General features: G+C 41.4%; 2 protein-coding genes across 6 annotated transcripts; both read left to right on the top strand.

Moving 5' to 3' along the window:
• The first annotated feature begins 5,487 nt into the window (after positions 1–5,487).
• On the top strand, positions 5,488–13,307 carry LOC131335740 (zinc finger BED domain-containing protein RICESLEEPER 3). 5 transcript variants are annotated; one of them, XM_058371229.1, is made up of 5 exons: positions 5,488–5,830; positions 5,931–5,998; positions 6,913–6,985; positions 9,894–10,990; positions 12,054–13,307. In XM_058371229.1, exons 2-5 carry the CDS (start codon positions 5,984–5,986, stop codon positions 12,972–12,974), a joined length of 2,106 nt encoding a protein of 701 aa, XP_058227212.1. In that variant the 5' UTR covers positions 5,488–5,830; positions 5,931–5,983; the 3' UTR covers positions 12,975–13,307. The 5 variants fall into 5 exon arrangements, with proteins under 5 accessions (XP_058227212.1, XP_058227215.1, XP_058227217.1 ...); XM_058371232.1 differs by having other exon boundaries at positions 5,492–5,830; positions 6,917–6,985; XM_058371234.1 differs by lacking the exon at positions 5,931–5,998 and having other exon boundaries at positions 5,492–5,830.
• A 926-nt stretch (positions 13,308–14,233) lies between these two features.
• LOC131335739 (oleosin G-like) lies at positions 14,234–15,365 on the top strand. The gene has a single exon (XM_058371228.1). The coding sequence runs from the start codon at positions 14,496–14,498 to the stop codon at positions 14,994–14,996; it is 501 nt and encodes a 166-aa protein (XP_058227211.1). The 5' UTR covers positions 14,234–14,495; the 3' UTR covers positions 14,997–15,365.
• The last annotated feature ends 1,754 nt before the right edge of the window (positions 15,366–17,119 follow it).

Genomic DNA, 17,119 nt, shown 5'->3' with positions numbered 1-17,119 from the left:
GCGACTTAGGGGGAGGAAAGGGCAATGGGAACTCTTTTGTAGGACATTAGGGATGGAGGAGGAGGTGGAATCTTGGGGCTCAGAACTAATCCCGAAGCCCGGTCGCTCTGGATTGCTGCTTCTTCCATAGCCCAGCTTTTTCCCTCTCTTTCTTCTCCTACAGCACGACCTTCATACTTCAAGGAGGCATGGTTTCCTCAACCAAGAAAGGCTCTTCTTTGGGTTGTTCGCGAATTACTCCATGAAAAGGTTTATCGGCGCTAAGGAGTAATTCCTCAGGAAGGTCGGTGGGAGTTATTTGGGGAGCTTTCTTCTTCTCACCTTCGATTGATGCTTTTCCTCGGATGAAGCCTTTGTATGTCGGCGTGTAGTCGAGGAGAGTGGGGGCATCCCTTTCTTCCTTCGGGATTGTTAGGAGAGCCAAAGCAAGTACGCACCCCTTTGCCTTACTTAACAAATCCCTGTTGAGCTTAGAAGTATCTGCCGACCAGTAAAAATGGAAGTCAAAAAAACAATGAACGTGCAAGTTGTGCAAAAGAAAACATAGCAGACAATGAAAATAAGCAATTCATCTACGCTTACTCGGCTCTCCCCTACGTGTCGGTACCTCGAACCTCCTATACTCAAGCGGGGGATACATGAAGTTACCCCGAACCTCGACGTAATTAGCGGCCCACTTTTTCGAGTCATACATTCCCTTGGCAACAATCTTTTCCTTCCCTCTCTGAGAGCATAGGAAGTACTAGGAATACTTGAGATTCCGAGACATCATGGAGTTCTCGAAGAAGTGGAAGGCCTCGAGCTTGAATATCTTAACCTCAGCGAGCTTGATCACTGAATGAATGAGACGGTATGTGTTCACGCTTAACTAGCATGGCGTAAGCTTGAATAAGTGAAGGATCTCCCTCAGGATCTTATGCATTAGGAATCGAAGTCCACCCTCGGTGATTGCCATCAAGGATACCGTGATGTGTTCATCACTGAACTGGATTGGGTTACCTTGGATTGTCGACACCGCGACATCGTTCAAGATTTCGTATGACTCTCGAAAAAGGGCAAAACCCTTTTGATCCTCGAAACATTCCCAATAAGGGCAAAGATCTCTCCCAGTGTGGTCTGGGATCTTATCGGGGTCCATCAAGGTAATTTTCCTCTTCTTTTTCTTCGGAGGCTGGGAAGATGATTCGGCAACGACCACTTTCTCTTCGTGTACTTGGCTCGACGATGTAGCAGGCGTTTCCTCATCAGCCATTTCCCTTTCGGTCGTGTCATCGTTGTTCCCGTCCTCGTCCTGATCGTTTTCCCCCTTGTTCGGTTCATCGTCCACCTTCTCTGAGGACTCCTCGTCGATGTTTATTATGTCTAGGTTGGGACCAATCGAGCGAAGGGGAACTACCAAAGCAGGGTAATCCATTCCCTCGATACCCTCAGATTCGTTGAATTGAAGGATTCATCTTTCACCGACTCGATAGTTTCGGGCGAAGAATCGAACAGCTTCGGAAACCTCTAGTTCAGATCCACTGAGGGGCAAGGAATATCCATGGTCGGAGTGACCCGACACTGCTCTCATCGAGGAGGACGAGGTTGACTCCATACCTAAAACAAAGGTGCAGGGGATAAGATCGTTAGTGAATTGCAAGGTCAAAAGCCCTAAAGTGCCTACGTTTGGTGCTTTAGTCATCTTGAAAATCCTGAGCGTTCCCGAGTGATGATTTTTTACATAAGAAAGCCGAGCATGGAACACTATCATGCATCGAAGAGGTCTCGGATTATTATTCGGAACCCTACATGTTGCTTGGAGGAGCTTTTTAGTTCATTTTTTGAAATATCTTCCCTCGGAAGAACACATGTTGGAGATATACATATGCTTGGAAGAACACATGAGCATCTCCATTGTTCAACTACAGTGTCCACTGTACATATCAGTCGAAGCGGGGGAAAAACTCTAGTTTTGTGCCAAAACTTACATTAAAACAGCCAAAAAGTGCAGAAAAGGATGAAGAATCAAGAAATACCTGAGAATGTGGTGAAAGCAGAGATTGAAATGCAGCAAGCTCCTTGTTTCTTCAAAGATTGAAACAGTTTTTAGTAGAGAGAAGAGAAGAAAGCTGAAGAAGAACGGAGACGGAGAGAGAAAAAGTGATTTCTCTCTCCTCCCTCCCTTTTTATACCTAGGGCGGGATTCGAAGCGACACCAGAGGATTTGACCATAGAAACCGAGCGGGAACGTCGTGAACCGTTGGATGTGCGATGCGTGGCGGTTGATGGGATGCGCCGTACTGCAAACCAACACTCTTTTGACATGTGGAAAACTTGAAATGACGGTTGCAGCGAGCATTAAATACGGGATGTACTTCATTGAGGTGGAAGCTCGGCAAACGCTCACCCTCGGATAGATTGTGCTGCTTTATCGTTGAGCAAAATTGTTTCAGGTTCGGCCACTTTTTCAACTCCTCCTTCAGCTCATCAAGTACAAAGGAGTTGATGGGCTATTGTAGTGTGCCAAAATATTCGAAGGTTCAAAGGGTGCAAAGGGACCACAAGGTGAACCCACCTTTCAGTTGTCTCAGTTTGTCTATAAGTCGGATTAGGACCCAACAGTATACTCCGCACGGTCACCGAGCGTCGGACGAGCCCCAGCTGCCTCGCCGAGCTTCTCCTATGCATCCGAACGTTTGTCTTCTTTAACACTCGGAAGGATATTCTGTACCTCAGCAGGGTGAAGTGACTTCTGGAGGATCGTGAAGGTCGGAAAGGAGCTTTGTTTGTTCGGAAAACATTCTTGACGTTTAGTGGGACGGAAACCGCTTGTTGACTCATCCTCTCAGAGGTGGCTCATAGATGTGGTACTTGGGGAACATTCTAGAAGCTTCCATTGATTGGCGAGGTGCCTTTTCGATAATCGAAGTGACGTTTCAAACTAATGTGACATCCTTGACATTAACTTAAGTAACTCTACAATCCCTGAGAAGCGGCGTTCATTAAATGACTTTGACACGTGACGTCATCCGAGCGTAAGAACACGCATGGGAAGCATAGCCGACTTGCTCGACACTCTAAGTCTCCGCCTATAAATAGGAGGTTACCCTTTCTAGGGCAAGGGTCTAAAAAAATATGAAGGAACACTCTCTTCTCTCTCTTACCTACTTTTTTACAAAACTTCTTCTTCTTCCTACCGATTAGGCCTGTGCAAAAAAACCACTCACCCGCGGACTCGACCCGACCTGAAGGGTTTCGGGTGGGCCGAACATGTGGTTCGGACGGGTACGGGTTTAATTTCTGTTAAAAATCATATTTCAGTTCGGGGTGCTGTGTTTCTTACCTGACCCGACCCGACCAAACCCGACCAATGCACAAAGATCAACTCGGTTTTTGGTTGGACCCGACCCGACTAATCGGGTTCGCAGACAGTTCCTATCCCTATTCGGTTCGGTTTGCGGGGTCTAAAATATTTGTTACCTGACATGTCGGGTCGGGTTTAGGGTCAAACCCGACCCGTGCACACCCCAACTACCGATACTGACTTGTTCGTCGGAGCTTCTTCCCAAAGGAATACCCCCCTCCGGTTTGCAGGTGCGAAGGTCTCCACGTCGTCCCACTACGGTTCAACAGCGAGAAGAAAGGTTCAAGAAGGTATTGGTTGATTCAGCCCCCCACAAAACCTGTCATAGAGGACAGTTGCGAGAGAAATATTTTACAAAACCGCTCTCTATTCTAAATTAGTTCTCTGAAGTAGGTAAGACAATAAAATGTTGATAAAGTAAATAATACAGAAAAAAAAATTGATTAGGAAACTGGTATAGAGCATATTAACGTGTCCTTTTTGAAATTCAGAAATGTCAAATTATAGGATTTTGTTTCAAAGGATTTCCACATTTCAAAAAATATCCCCAAAACCAAGGACCAAATTTGGACCGGAAGATATAATTCCGTTTTCAGAAATGGTTTAAATATAATTCCGTAATAATTCCGTTTTCAGAAATACCCCTAATTCTAGGACATGGGATAATTGCGTGAAAAAAGGCTTAATCGAAAAAAATGGTTTACTCATATTAATGAAGGGTGTTATTGACTTTTTTTGAATGCTCAGATGGAGATTTAAGTATTCAAAACACTATAGGCTCCGTTCAGTTGTCAGGAAAGTGTAGGAAATGATGGAAAAATCAACTTTCTCATAACTTTTGTAGTGTTTAGTTGCCAGGAAAGTAGTGGAAAAAATGTTCTTAAGTTTTCCTGCAAGATTTACTTTCTTGCAAAAGTGATCCGGCCAAAAGCATAGGATTTTGCGGGAAAGTTTTCTACATTGTGGGGCCAAAATAATTGGAGGGCAAGAAAAAAAACGAATGACGCCAATACCAAAAAAAATACGAATTATGTTCTTAGAAAGGCATTTTGAAATTTACGTGAGCAATAACAATTTCGACTACTGTGATGCTTTCTAAGATAATTGTTGTAGAAAAAATTAGTAATTGATTTTTTTTTGGAAGTATTTATTTATCTTGTCATTAGTCTTCAGTTTTGTTTTGTACTTACTAATCATCAGTTTATCAATGAGTTTTTGTATCGGCAACTAATCAAGCATAGTTATTTAACATTTGTTTATTTAGTTATCATCTACTTATTTTTTAAGCTTCATGTTAAGGCTTTGCATTAGATAAAATACATTTTCCGGTATGTGTTAGTTCTCAAAGTTACTTTTAGCCATGGGAAATAAAGAAGTTTCTCATAAGTGTCTTTTTCCGACAAATGAACCACTAAACTTTAGTTTTCCTGCAAAAAAAATTTGTCAAATGAACACTCACAGGAAAATAGATTTTTTTTTCCTTTACTTCACTTTACTTGACTTTTTCTGAGAATAACTTTCATGTACAACATTCCTGGCAACTGAACGGAGCCAGAATTATACACTAGGGATGGAATCATAAGTATCACAAATGACAAGACCCCTATTTAAGTAATACATGTCATAGAAAAATGCATTCCAAGAATTTTTATCGAATTTAAGGGGGAAAAAATACGAACACATTAAGGGTCCGTTTGACTAGCGAGATAATGGTCGCAAAAAAGAGATTTTTTTTTGGTGTTTACTTAATTAGAATGTCTTAGAAAGTGATAGAAAATAAATTTTTCCGTACAATTGTCTAAAGCCAGGAAGCATGCTTTACTTTTTCTCACAAAAAAATGCAGTTGCAAGAGTGAACATTTATTATTTTAACTTTTGCATTTTCTTGCAAAACTTTCATCTTAATCAAACGCATGTGAGAAAGAAAATTTTCTTTTCTTTTCTTTTCTTTTCTTTTATTTCACTTTCTCTCATTTTTCACTTTTCATTGTATTTTTCTTGCTAACCAAATAGACCATTATCGAATTTAAGTCGAAAGTGCAGTGCGCAATGGAAAATGAAGCTGGGCTGGCTTAAACTCGAATTGCAACTTCCATTTTAGCCGGTACATGTCACGACATGCAAAGCGGCTCACTCACTGGGTTCTTCGCACCTTGACTCAAAGTCCGAGCCCATCGCCCGTCCCAACCGCGTCCCCTCTAGCCGAGCCACCACCGTACCATCATCTCTCTCTTTCGTTTTTTCTCTCTCGTCCTATCAGCCGTCGGATCCTACAAACGCCGAAAACGCGTCGTTTAAGCCGTCGACCAAACGTTTCACTATCTCTATCTGGATCCGATCTACTGGCGTCGCGGCTGCATCTGCAAACCAAAAGCCCATCTCTCTCTCTCTCTATAAAAAAAAGTCTCAGCTTTCTCTCTCTTCATCGCTCGGCTCCGATCCGGCTTAGAACGCTCAAGTGTCAAAGGAGCTCGATTTTTCTTGGAGGTAAGTGAACATTTTAGTAGCGGAGCTGAAACGAAACCCCCAAACTTTAGTAGTTCTTTTTAGGTTCACATTCTGATTTTTGCATTTTCGTGTTTCTTAGGGCTGAGACTTGTACAAAGAAGTGATCTGAAGTGACTTCAGTTGATCAAATATATGATGAATTTCGGGGTAAATTTTGCCCTTTACGAACTTGTCTTGTTCAAATTATGGCATCGACCTATTCTGATTGAATTATGATACTGCTGTGATTTGGGGTGTGAAATTGTGACGATGGACTTATTGGACTTGCTACGAAAAGCAGATAGATAGAGATAAAACCATGACAATGTTCATTACGTTGAGCTTACAACTGTTACCTTGCAAATTTATGCCCGGTGAATCTTTATGCCTTGCAAATTATTGAGTTTATGACTGTTACGAGAGTCCATTATTGTTGGTGAAATCAAAGTGTTTCCAGACTGGATGCGTGGTTTATTTCGTGCTTGAAGTATTCGTCGGTTCTGTTTCTTAAATCAATATGGGTTTCAACACACTGAGTCATGGTAAACGTCAGTACTATTGTTATGGTTTAGATATTGACAGTCACTTGTCGAATGTATTGAAAATGATGTCGAATGTATTGAAGGCATTTTCAGCTGAAATGATAAACATGGAAATAATGTATTGAGGATTAGCACGTGGTGCAAACGAGGATACTGAATTTTTACTGCAAGCATTAGTATCCGTTGCATTCGTTTTATCAAGTATCTTAACGATGAGAGCCATAATTTTGCCTTGCTTGATTTTTATTTGCTAAAATCAACTTTTGAGGAGCATATTAATCTGTCACTTTCAGTCCTGGTTTTGTTTCGGAAGGCATTTTTACTTTTAATTGCCGGTTTGTTTATATCTATGTTCGAAAACTTGTTGCATGTTTTTGAATGACTTAAATTTACCGAAAATGCTCTTACTTCTCTTTATCTTTGTAAGCTTTCGTATCTAAAGAAAGCATACTTTGGTATTACGTTTACCGCTTCTGCATATCTACGTTGTTTTCAGTGTCCCTCTTCTTTTGTCATTTTTTCTCACTACCTTTTAACCAGACAGGAACAGTAAGTGGAAAAGGCGGGAACCTTATGGAGTGGAGTGTTAACAACACGTTTAAAAGCTTAAAAGGTACATCCCTTTATATTGAGTTTTTCTTTGTACAAATGTTGTTTAATGTTTGGTTTGCAATTGTGGAAATTGTTTCCTTTTTCATGACTTTGTACTGGTTCTAGTATCATGTTTTGGCCTTTGATTTCTTGTGATTGCTCTGCCCCCTTCCCAGTTTGGGACAGTTGGTCATCTCCTACTGTCTTAACCTCCCTGTTTTCATAAAGAACAGTATCTTTTATTACTTACCTTTTGCTTGTTTTGTTGCTGAGTTAGTTTAGGAGCACGGGATGGTAGTGTTCTCAAGTCTCAACTTAATTGGCTAAGAATAAATTGTCAACCATTATACGGAGAAGGGTTATGTTTTTTTGATCATTTGACAATTTGTGAACCATTTTTAAAGAGAGGAAGATTCACGTAGGCTGAGTCTGGTGCCTAATTCTATGCCAAAAGCCAAAGCTAGAGCTGGAGCTGAACCCTAATTCGATTTAGAATTCAAAGCTGAAGTTAGGGCTGGAGATAGAACTAGAAGGACTCAATAAAAAGAAGGCAATGGATTGGATCGGCTTAGGACCATGGTCTCAGCTGGCGTTGGCATTAGTGGATTGGAAAAGTGAGAAACATGGTAGGGGGATTATGGGAACCTGGGTGGTGAATAGAGGTGGTAATGGTATGGTGCTCGGGAAGGTGGAATGATAGTTATTGGGGTTTTAGTGGTTATTGGTTAATGGTTGGTGGTTTCTGAATGAGGGTGGTGTTCAACTAGGGTGATGGCGAGATGAGATAGATATGAAGCTTGGGACTTGGGTGGTCGTGCCCTAGAACATGTTTTTAGTGGTGTTGGGCAAGAGAGGAAGCTCCGGACTTGGGTAGATGCAGAAGATGATGGGTATTATTTTGTGTAGCACTGGTGTTTTGGTCACAGACAACCCACATACACAAGTATATGAGCCTTTACTCAAGTGCCCACTCACGTGCACACGATCACCTGGGTCTTGTTTACTATTGAATCCGAGAATTCTGATGCTCACATAGAGGGAGGGGGAGGGGGAGGGAGTCAGAGAATTCTGATGCTCAGAGAGATGAGAGAGAGATGTTTCGCGAACGTTTGTGTGCAACACTTGTCAATACGGGCAACATGCTAATAGTAGGGTACAAGGAAGGAAATGTGAAGAGATCACACTTTGGAAAACTATCATGTGGAAAAGTATGATGTGCATATGTTTGTTTCTCCATTGGTAACCAACACAAGCCTTTTCTTTTCAGAATCACGAGCTATACCCACTCTGATCGGAGATTGTTTAGGAAACCGAGAGTCGAATCACTATAAAACATGTAGTGGCCCGAGTGACCGAAGAGACAAAGATTAGATGATGGCAAAGTGTATACTTAGCAGGTGAGCCTCCCCGAATCAGGAGACGCTCGGCGGAGGGTACTGCTCTGAACTGTTCGGCCCGCGTACTCATTCGGGCACGAGTCAATCCTGGTCTGAACGTTATGACCTGTTGTTTGCACCAAATTGTGGGCTTGCATTGGAGGGCCATTTAATTAAATTTTAAGTAAATTGTGCCGATATTTTTGAGTTTCCCGGGCTTAAAATTAATAGGCCACAAATTATCCTACTAAACGTCTAAACCCACACACCTCAATTGGACTTAAATTAATTGGGTCTTTCCTTGCTAAAATAAAATTAATGTGGCCCATTAATTTTCAACCCAAGAAACTCATAAATATCGGCACAATTTATTTAGAATTTAATTAAATAGCCCTCCAATGCTAGCCCACAATTTGGTGCCAAAAATGGGTACAAACACCCGCAGAATATATGGAAGGCATCTTGTCCATGAGCATTCAACCATTTGGCCCCGTACGCCATGATGACGTTGGCCGAGGTGGTTACAGCGCATGTTGAGCACACGCACATGATCCAGCTCATATACGTTCCCCATAATCATCTTATCCGCCGATACGTCATAGGTGATGTTAGCCGAAGGAGGTTACGGAGCGTGCCTAACACGCATTTACTTGGAGGGCAAGTTTGCAGCCTCTATATAAGGTAAAGTACAAATCCTAAAGGGGTATGCCGTTTCTACTGAACCTAGAGCTTCCATACCTTTCTTCCTCCTCCAAATACTTAACCGTCGGAGTGCCTTGCCAGCGGGCATTAATGGCGGGTGCTGCCTGTGCAGGAGAGAACCAGAGGTGGAGGACTAGTGGAGATCTGAACCAAGGCACCACCAGGTCCCATATCGATTAACCAGCTCCCCACAAAAGACAACTTATAAGTTTATTACTAAGGAAAAATAAACGTTTTATGTATGTGGAGCTGGATTAGAATCTGATTTTGTCTGTCTGAGTTAATTGGAGACACATGTTAACCGAAGGTTGCTATATAGTCTGCTGGGTCAAACTAGGTCAAAATTGTGATGGTTTGTGTTTGTTGTTGCCATTATTGGTGGAGCTAACAGGTTCTAAGCTTATGTTGGAAGTGTGAAAACAAAAGCTTCAAATGAGTTTGTGGTTGGTATGGTTATTTCTAGTATTCGTCCACTTTTCTTATTATGTTTCTATAAGCTCGTGTATTACTACGACGATCTTAGATCCAGTTTGTTTTGGTTTTATTACTTTTTGCATAATTAGGAGTATTTGCTGGACATAGTGGTCTATGTACGCGTGGCAATTGTTGATAAGAGTGTTGGAGGGTTGTACATGTAAACAAAGTTAATTTATTTAAATTCTGGTATCCGATAATTCTCTAAGTTGGGTGGGAGAAGAGAAGATTTAGATTATTCAACAGTAAATTATAGTTTGAATATGGATCAACAGACTGTATATTGTAGACTTTTAGTGTGCCTCTTCTTGTCTTTCCAAGTTGCATACTGGCTATGGACCTGTATAACATGGTATTTATGTTTTGTTCCTGGAGTAGATATGGAACCAAAATCCGTGATGGATATGAGTATCATTCCAAGCATCGATCCGATTGATATTGGATTAGGTTCTTCAGAGAAAGGCAGTGTTGTTCCAACACCAAAACCAAGAAAGAAGACGATGACATCAGTTTATCTCAAGTTTTTCGAAACAGCTCCCGATGGTAAAAGTCGAAGGTGCAAGTTTTGCGGGCAGAGCTATTCTATTGCAACTGCCACTGGCAATTTGGGAAGGCACCTCAGCAATCGCCATGCAGGATATGATAAGACAGGGGATGGTGTCACCAATCCTACACCACAACCCATCACTGTAGTAGTTAAGAAACCTCAATCTCAAGCTAAACCACCTCAGGTGGATCTTGACCATTTGAACTGGTTGCTTATCAAGTGGCTCATTTTGGCGGCTTTTCCTCCTTCTTCCTTGGAGGAAAAGTGGCTTGCAAACTCCTTCAAATTCCTCAATCCATCAGTTCAAGTCTGGCCGGGTGATAAGTTCCATGCAGTGCTCCGTGAAGTATTCAGGAGCATGCGAGAAGACGTTAGGGCAATATTGGAACAAGTTTCTTCTAAGCTCTCAATCACACTTGATTTCTGGAGTTCCTATGAACAGATCTTTTACATGAGTGTCACTTGCCAGTGGATCGATGAAAACTGGTCCTTCCAAAAGGTTCTTCTTGACATTTGTCATATACCTTCCCCCTGTGGTGGTTCTGAGATCTATCAAACTCTAGTGAAAGTCCTCAAGCTGTACGATATCGACAACAGAGTCCTCTCCTGCACTCATGATAACAGTCCAGATTCCGTGCATGCTTGCCATACTTTGAAAGGGGATATTGATAGCCAGAAAGTGGGGCCCTTCTGTTATGTCCCCTGTGCTGCTCGTACTTTGAACTCAATTATAAATGATGGGTTAAGAACTACAAAACCAGTGATTTCTAAGATCAGGGAGGTTGTGCTAGAGATGAATGCGTCTGCGCAAATGTCAGACGAATTTATGGAATTTGCAACAGCTTTCCAAGAAGGTAGTTGGAAATTTCCACTTGATGCTTCAGCTCGATGGAGCGGTAGTTACCAGATGCTCGATATTGTTCGTAAGGTAGTCTCCCTTTTTCACTCTGTTCTTCCATGATATAAAAGCCTCTTTTATAAGTATCTGCCTAGCAAGTAAAGGGGCCAATTCGCGTTTTCTCAAAATTATTTTGTCAAATCATGTTCAGCTATGAATTCTTTTCTTATCCTTAAAGGATATGATTTTCTGACATTGTAAAAGCGTCACCACCCAAGAATAGCGTGGATGCCAAATTCTGAAGTCTAAAGTTACTTGGATTTTCTAGCGACTTTAGTTTGCTAACTTACACTTTAAGGTATGAAGGGCTTAAATTGTTGAAGTAATATTTGTCATAAAAAACAACACGAGGCATGTTAGGTCAAGATAAAAAATAAGGAGTTCTAAACAAGTCGCAGATTTTGCTTAATTTTGTTCTCTTTTTTTTCAATAAACTCGAGTTTAGTTCAGAACTAGCCTTCTGTAATCATTGACCATGAACTTTTAAAGTCTTCTGTTTGGAAAATGTTTAAACTGCTTTCAATATGCCGTCTCAAATTTTGCATTTTTTGAAAATTGCAAGAAAAGATAAATTAAGCGAATTGGTGTCTAAAGTATTAAAAAGTTTGGATTATCGTTTGTGCTTAATTAAGCGAATTGATGTCCAAGTATTACAATTCATGGAGAATGATCCCTTGTTCAGGAAACCAAGTGAAGACACTTGGCCTTGCCTAATGATCAGGCTATGATCGTAACATTATTTTGTCAGAGCTTGTCCCACATTGGTTGTTATTATCACCTCCAAAACTTATCGATGAGCGAGGAAGGCCTCTACCAATAGCCAATTGGTTTGAAGTTGGATTCTCTAACAATCAGTTACTAGGTCTGTATGCCAGAGTGGCTTCCAAATAGTAGATTTTTTTTGGCAAGAATTTTGTTACTCGTTAACACCATTTTCTAGACTTGTGTCATTTGCAGTAGGGAGTTATGTTGCAAATACAAGCGGGCACTGAGACATATTCTAGTCTGGGATTGAAAAATATAGAAAAAAACACACACAAAGAGGAACGAAATATAGTGGCTAATTGGGCTTCTGGTTTTATGAAACATGCAGGCTGGTAAATCCTTGGAGACTGTAACCAGGAAATACGAAGAAACACTAGGCAGTCGGATGCTCCTAAATCCTGCAGAAAAGAATGCCGTCAACATCACACATACGTTTTTAGAACCCTTCTACAAAACCACAAACAACATATGTACAAACAAAGTGCCCACAATTGGACTTGTGGTCTTCTTCATGGATCACATTTCTGAGACCATTGCTGCGTGCAGAGATTCCCGGCACAGCCCAGACTGGCTCAAAGCTGTCGCCGAAGAAATGGCAACCAAAGCCCGAAAATACAACGACCAAGTTTGCAACATATTCACGTACATGACCGCAATACTTGATCCCAGAATAAAAGTAGAGCTAATCCCTGAAAGCCTTAACTCAGAGAACCATCTCGAAGAAGCAAGATCTCATTTCATTAGAAACTATTCTGTGAATCATTTCCCGTCCATTACAACTGGATTTGGCCCTCCGGATTTGGAAGATGGTGGGACCGTTTCCTTTGCAGAAGAAATCGCTCGCAAGAAAAGGAGGGTCAGTATGAGTTCTTCCGCGACGGATGAGCTTACCCAGTATTTGTCTGAGCCTCCGGCTCCTATACCTACGGATGTGTTGGAGTGGTGGAAGGTGAATAGTACAAGGTATCCGCGGCTCTCTGTTATGGCTAGGGATTTCTTGGCTGTTCAGGCAACCTCTGTGGCTCCGGAGGAGTTGTTTTGCAGCAAAGGAGATGAGGTTTATAAACAAAGGTTTGCTGTGCCCCATAATAGTGCACAAGCACTCCTCTGTATAAAGTCGTGGACACAAGGTGGGGTCAAGTTGAAATATAAGTCGACCGAGATAGATTACGAGAGGCTGATGGAGTTGGCGGCTAGTGCTGCAGCTGATAATAATAATGCTGTGGGTTTTGAGAAGAAACTAAAATGATGATGCAGAAACATAAATGCCGTATGGATTTCTCAATTCTAACCTGCTCATTGTTGTATGTTATCTTACTCCCTAAGCGAAACATGAAATTTTCGATTCTTTAATTTGTTTCTGTTTCTTGTATGGGGATGAAGATTATGTACTGATGTATATATCTCCGAATGGAGAGAATACCAACTTGTAGAGTGATAGGGTCGACAGTATTTCATGAATGAGTCTAAATTTCTCACACTCTTGTATCAACCAAGTCTGTAACTTAGAGCCTTGTCAATTGGTGCTAGTGGATCCTATGGCTTTTTGCCCAAAGTGTGAATGCTTAAATTGCCTTAATACTGCTGATGCTGTAAATGAACTTTGGAAGGTTCTTTTGCTGTTAAAACTGTGAAATAGCCAATGCCAAGCAAATGGTATGTTTAGAAGTCCGATTTCCAGATTTTCCAACGGCTGTTTCTTCTGCATTTCTGTTAAAGTCTTGATGGAACATACAAGGTTTTCCAGTTCTCCTTTGTTTTGACATTTTTGTACCCAAGCTCCCCCTTATATAGGGGAAGATGTATTTCTGTAGTGTTTTGTCTCCGTTTTGGTAAAGCTTGAAGAGATTTGAATACGAGTTTCCATATGCTTGTGTTAGGTTTATGGGATAGGAAGTATAATAGTGGGGGCTCTTTGGCCTCATAAAAATTTAAGAAAGTATGCAACTGACTTATATGAACATTAGTGGGTCCCATCGTTGTGCAGATGTGGTATTCAAATGGGAGGGCCATCAGAGAGGGGAAAGGACTAAACCGATGGATAGTCGAAAATCAAAATTATGCAAACTAGGTAAAGGGTAGCATTATATGCGACATAAGACCTCTGGTTTTTTCATTACGTAATTGCATAAAAAGGGAAGGACGAGCATCGAGTATGTTACAACATTCTTTGGCATTTGTCTTTACTTATTTAACGAAGGTAAATAAAATCATTGACGGAGTGCTAATTCTGTATTATCGGCATGAACAAAATCGTTGATGGAGTGCTAATTCTGTCATTATAAATATTGCTGACTTGTACTAGTTTTTACGTAACTTTCTTTATATATAGAGTAATATAATAAAGGCTACATTGTTGCTGTTATTGAAGAGTGAGCTAAATAGTAACATGGTATGACAATCATATTGATTTCCTACATTGTTAAATATGTGTTCGCTAAGCTGTCTTGATTATACTTCTGTCAAATTGTAACTAGAAATTTTCAACGTGAAATGTGGGCCATGTAATTGGGAGGACTCAGTCGTGGAGGCTCTTCTGTCGGACCAAATGGTACAGTAAAGGTAAGCAAGCAGTACTCCTCCTTTTATCCCTATGCATAGGGCTTAGTACCACTTCCACCCTCACCTATTCCTCCCCCACGTGTCCCCTCTGCATGTCGATCTCTCTACACACAACAAACAAAACCTGACAAACACCCACCTCATATACTCTCTCTCTCTCTCTCTCTCTCTCTCTCTCTCACCCCTCCTCCCTTCACTCTCAACAACAATGGCGGATTGGCACGGCATCTCCGGCCAATCCCAGAGATCAGCCCGACCCACCCCCACCACCACAAACCCATCCACCACCTTCCTCACCCGGCTCCACGAAAATTCCCCAAACTCGACCCGGGTCATCGGGTTCCTAACCCTCACCATCATCGGAGCCGTGTTCCTCCTCCTCACCGGTGTAACCATCTCCGCTACTGTCCTCGGCCTCATCTTCTTCTCTCCACTCCTCCTCATATCGAGCCCGATATGGGTCCCGGTCTGTGCGCTCCTCTTCGTCTTCGCAGCCGGGGTCCTGTGCTTCTGCGGGTTCGGGGTGGTGGTGGCGGCGGCTCTGTCATGGGTTTACAAGTACTTCACTGGGTCCCACCCGTTTGGTTCGGACCGGGTTGATTATGCCAGGACCCGGATCGCAGACACGGCGAGCCAGGTGAAGGACTACGCGCGAGAGTACGGCGGGTATTTGCAGAGCAAGGTGAAGGACGCGGCTCCCGGAGCTTGAGTTGAGACTTTTAAGGACTGGTGAACCGGTTTTTGTTTTTGTTTGGATTTCTTCAGTACCCTTTAATTTTTGCCTTTCTTTGGAGAAATTATTCAATGATCTTAGGAGCATGTCTGTACCCTCTCATAAGTCATAGTAGTGAGTGTGGCTAGCACATTGGGAGGTAAGATCCGTGCAATATTGTGAGGGGTAGAGCAATGTTTCAGGAGCATTGAATTATTTTCCCTTTCATTTTGGCTCCTTTCCCCCCCCCCCCGGTTCCGAGTTGCTTACCCTTCTCTTGGCAAAAGTCTTTTTTGGTGTGTACATATTGCTGTTTTGTTGATATTTTTGTGAGATGTGTTTGTACCATAATTGAGATTTCCTTTTTTTACCCGTCGATTGAATGACACGTGGCAAGGGTAAATATGGACTCATCTTAATAATTATGAATGAAAGTAAATTGATGACGAAACTGTAAAAAAGTCTTGTCCATCGATTGACCTACACGTGGCGTACTCTTATGGCCCTTTGGACTGTCGATCAGATGACAGGTGTCAAGAGGAATTAAATCCCATGATTCCACGATTAAAGAAGATGTTAACCACGACTGACAAAACAGTTTTCCTAACATGGACATGATTGGCAGTTGAAGAAAGTTCTTCATCAGAATTCGAAGGAGTTTTCAACTGCTACTTTGAAGGGAAGATTTGAATTCAAATTCAGGAAGGCTTATTTAAGTACAAATCGGTAGCAGTTTCAGGACACACAAACAACGCCAATCAGGCCTTTATCTTTTCTTTTTTAGGAGTAGAGTTAACTTGTAATTGCTCACTCAATCATCTCGATTGATTGTTCTTCTATTTTGAGGGTTAATAAAGTTCATTTTGTTAATCTTCTTTCATACTCCATCCATTTCATTGTTTGTTTCCAAAGAAGTCCTGAAATACGGCAATGAACCAAACTCCACTTTTCACACCCACATTCCAGCAAGCTTTACGACACAATTTCCCGTCGATTCTCCGTCGATTGGAAAGAAAACAAGAATTTTGGTAACAATTTTGGCACTAGAAGGAGGGCACGTTACTAATTTGAAAGTGAGCAATGACACCAAAGACTAGGAATCAATTGCCAACAGATGGCAACAATGACAACAATCCTGCTAATATTAATGGTGGAAGTGATGCAAATGGAATCAATGTTGTGAATCCGGACCAGAGGAGTCCAGAAGGGGGCCAACCAAATGGTCCAGAAATCGAATCATGTGACTTGATCCAAAGATTTGCAAGAGTTTTGAATGATCCAGAAAGTGAGGTAGCCAAAACTTTGATGGCTATGTTTAAGGCAGCAGTGGCACAAAATCAACCAACGGTGGAAGTCCCGGTTAATGTAAGCGTTAACCCTGGACAGACCAGTGGATATACCAACCGTAATACTGAAGTACCTTCTACACAGGTATTTGATAATCCTGCTTTTGAAACTGTTTTTACTAGTATGAATAGAGTCCCAAATAATATTAGCAATGGTCAAAATCAGAGTTTTTATCAAAGTATACCAACTACTGTTTCTATGGGAACAAAGACTGGAAATATTGGAAATAATGCCCATGGAGGGCAAAATATTTATGCAAACATTTTCAGGAATGATAACAGGAACGTTCCAAATATGGCTAATGGTGATCCAAATTTTTATGGGTACGATCCACCAAACATAAGAAGACAAGATTATCTATATGGGTATGATATTAGACCTAAAATACTTTTCCCTCCGAATCAAACAGGAAGGATTCAGGAGCCTTATTTAAGGGCTCAACTCACAAATATTATGCAAGACATGTATGGTCCTGGATTACGAAGAATTGAAAAGCCCATGTTTAAAAAACCATATCCAAATTGGGTTGATAATGTGCCTTTTCCTAGACATTATAGAATTTCAGATTTAGTTCTTTTCAATGGAGAGGAAAATCAGTCGACCATCGAACATGTTGGGAGATTTTGCCTACAAATAGGTGAAGCAGATTTGGATAAGGCTCTAAAATTAAAGCTGTTTCCTCATTCTCTTACTAAAACTGCTTTTTCTTGGTTCATTAGTTTGCCTCCAAATTCTGTTCATTCTTGGAGAGAAATGGAAGAACAGTTTCATAC

The sequence above is a fragment of the Rhododendron vialii genome, chromosome 8a, assembly GCF_030253575.1.
Source record: "Rhododendron vialii isolate Sample 1 chromosome 8a, ASM3025357v1".
NCBI lineage: Eukaryota > Viridiplantae > Streptophyta > Magnoliopsida > Ericales > Ericaceae > Rhododendron > Rhododendron vialii.
Note: the sequence above shows the minus strand (reverse complement) of the source record. Positions and strands in the feature narration are given on the sequence as shown.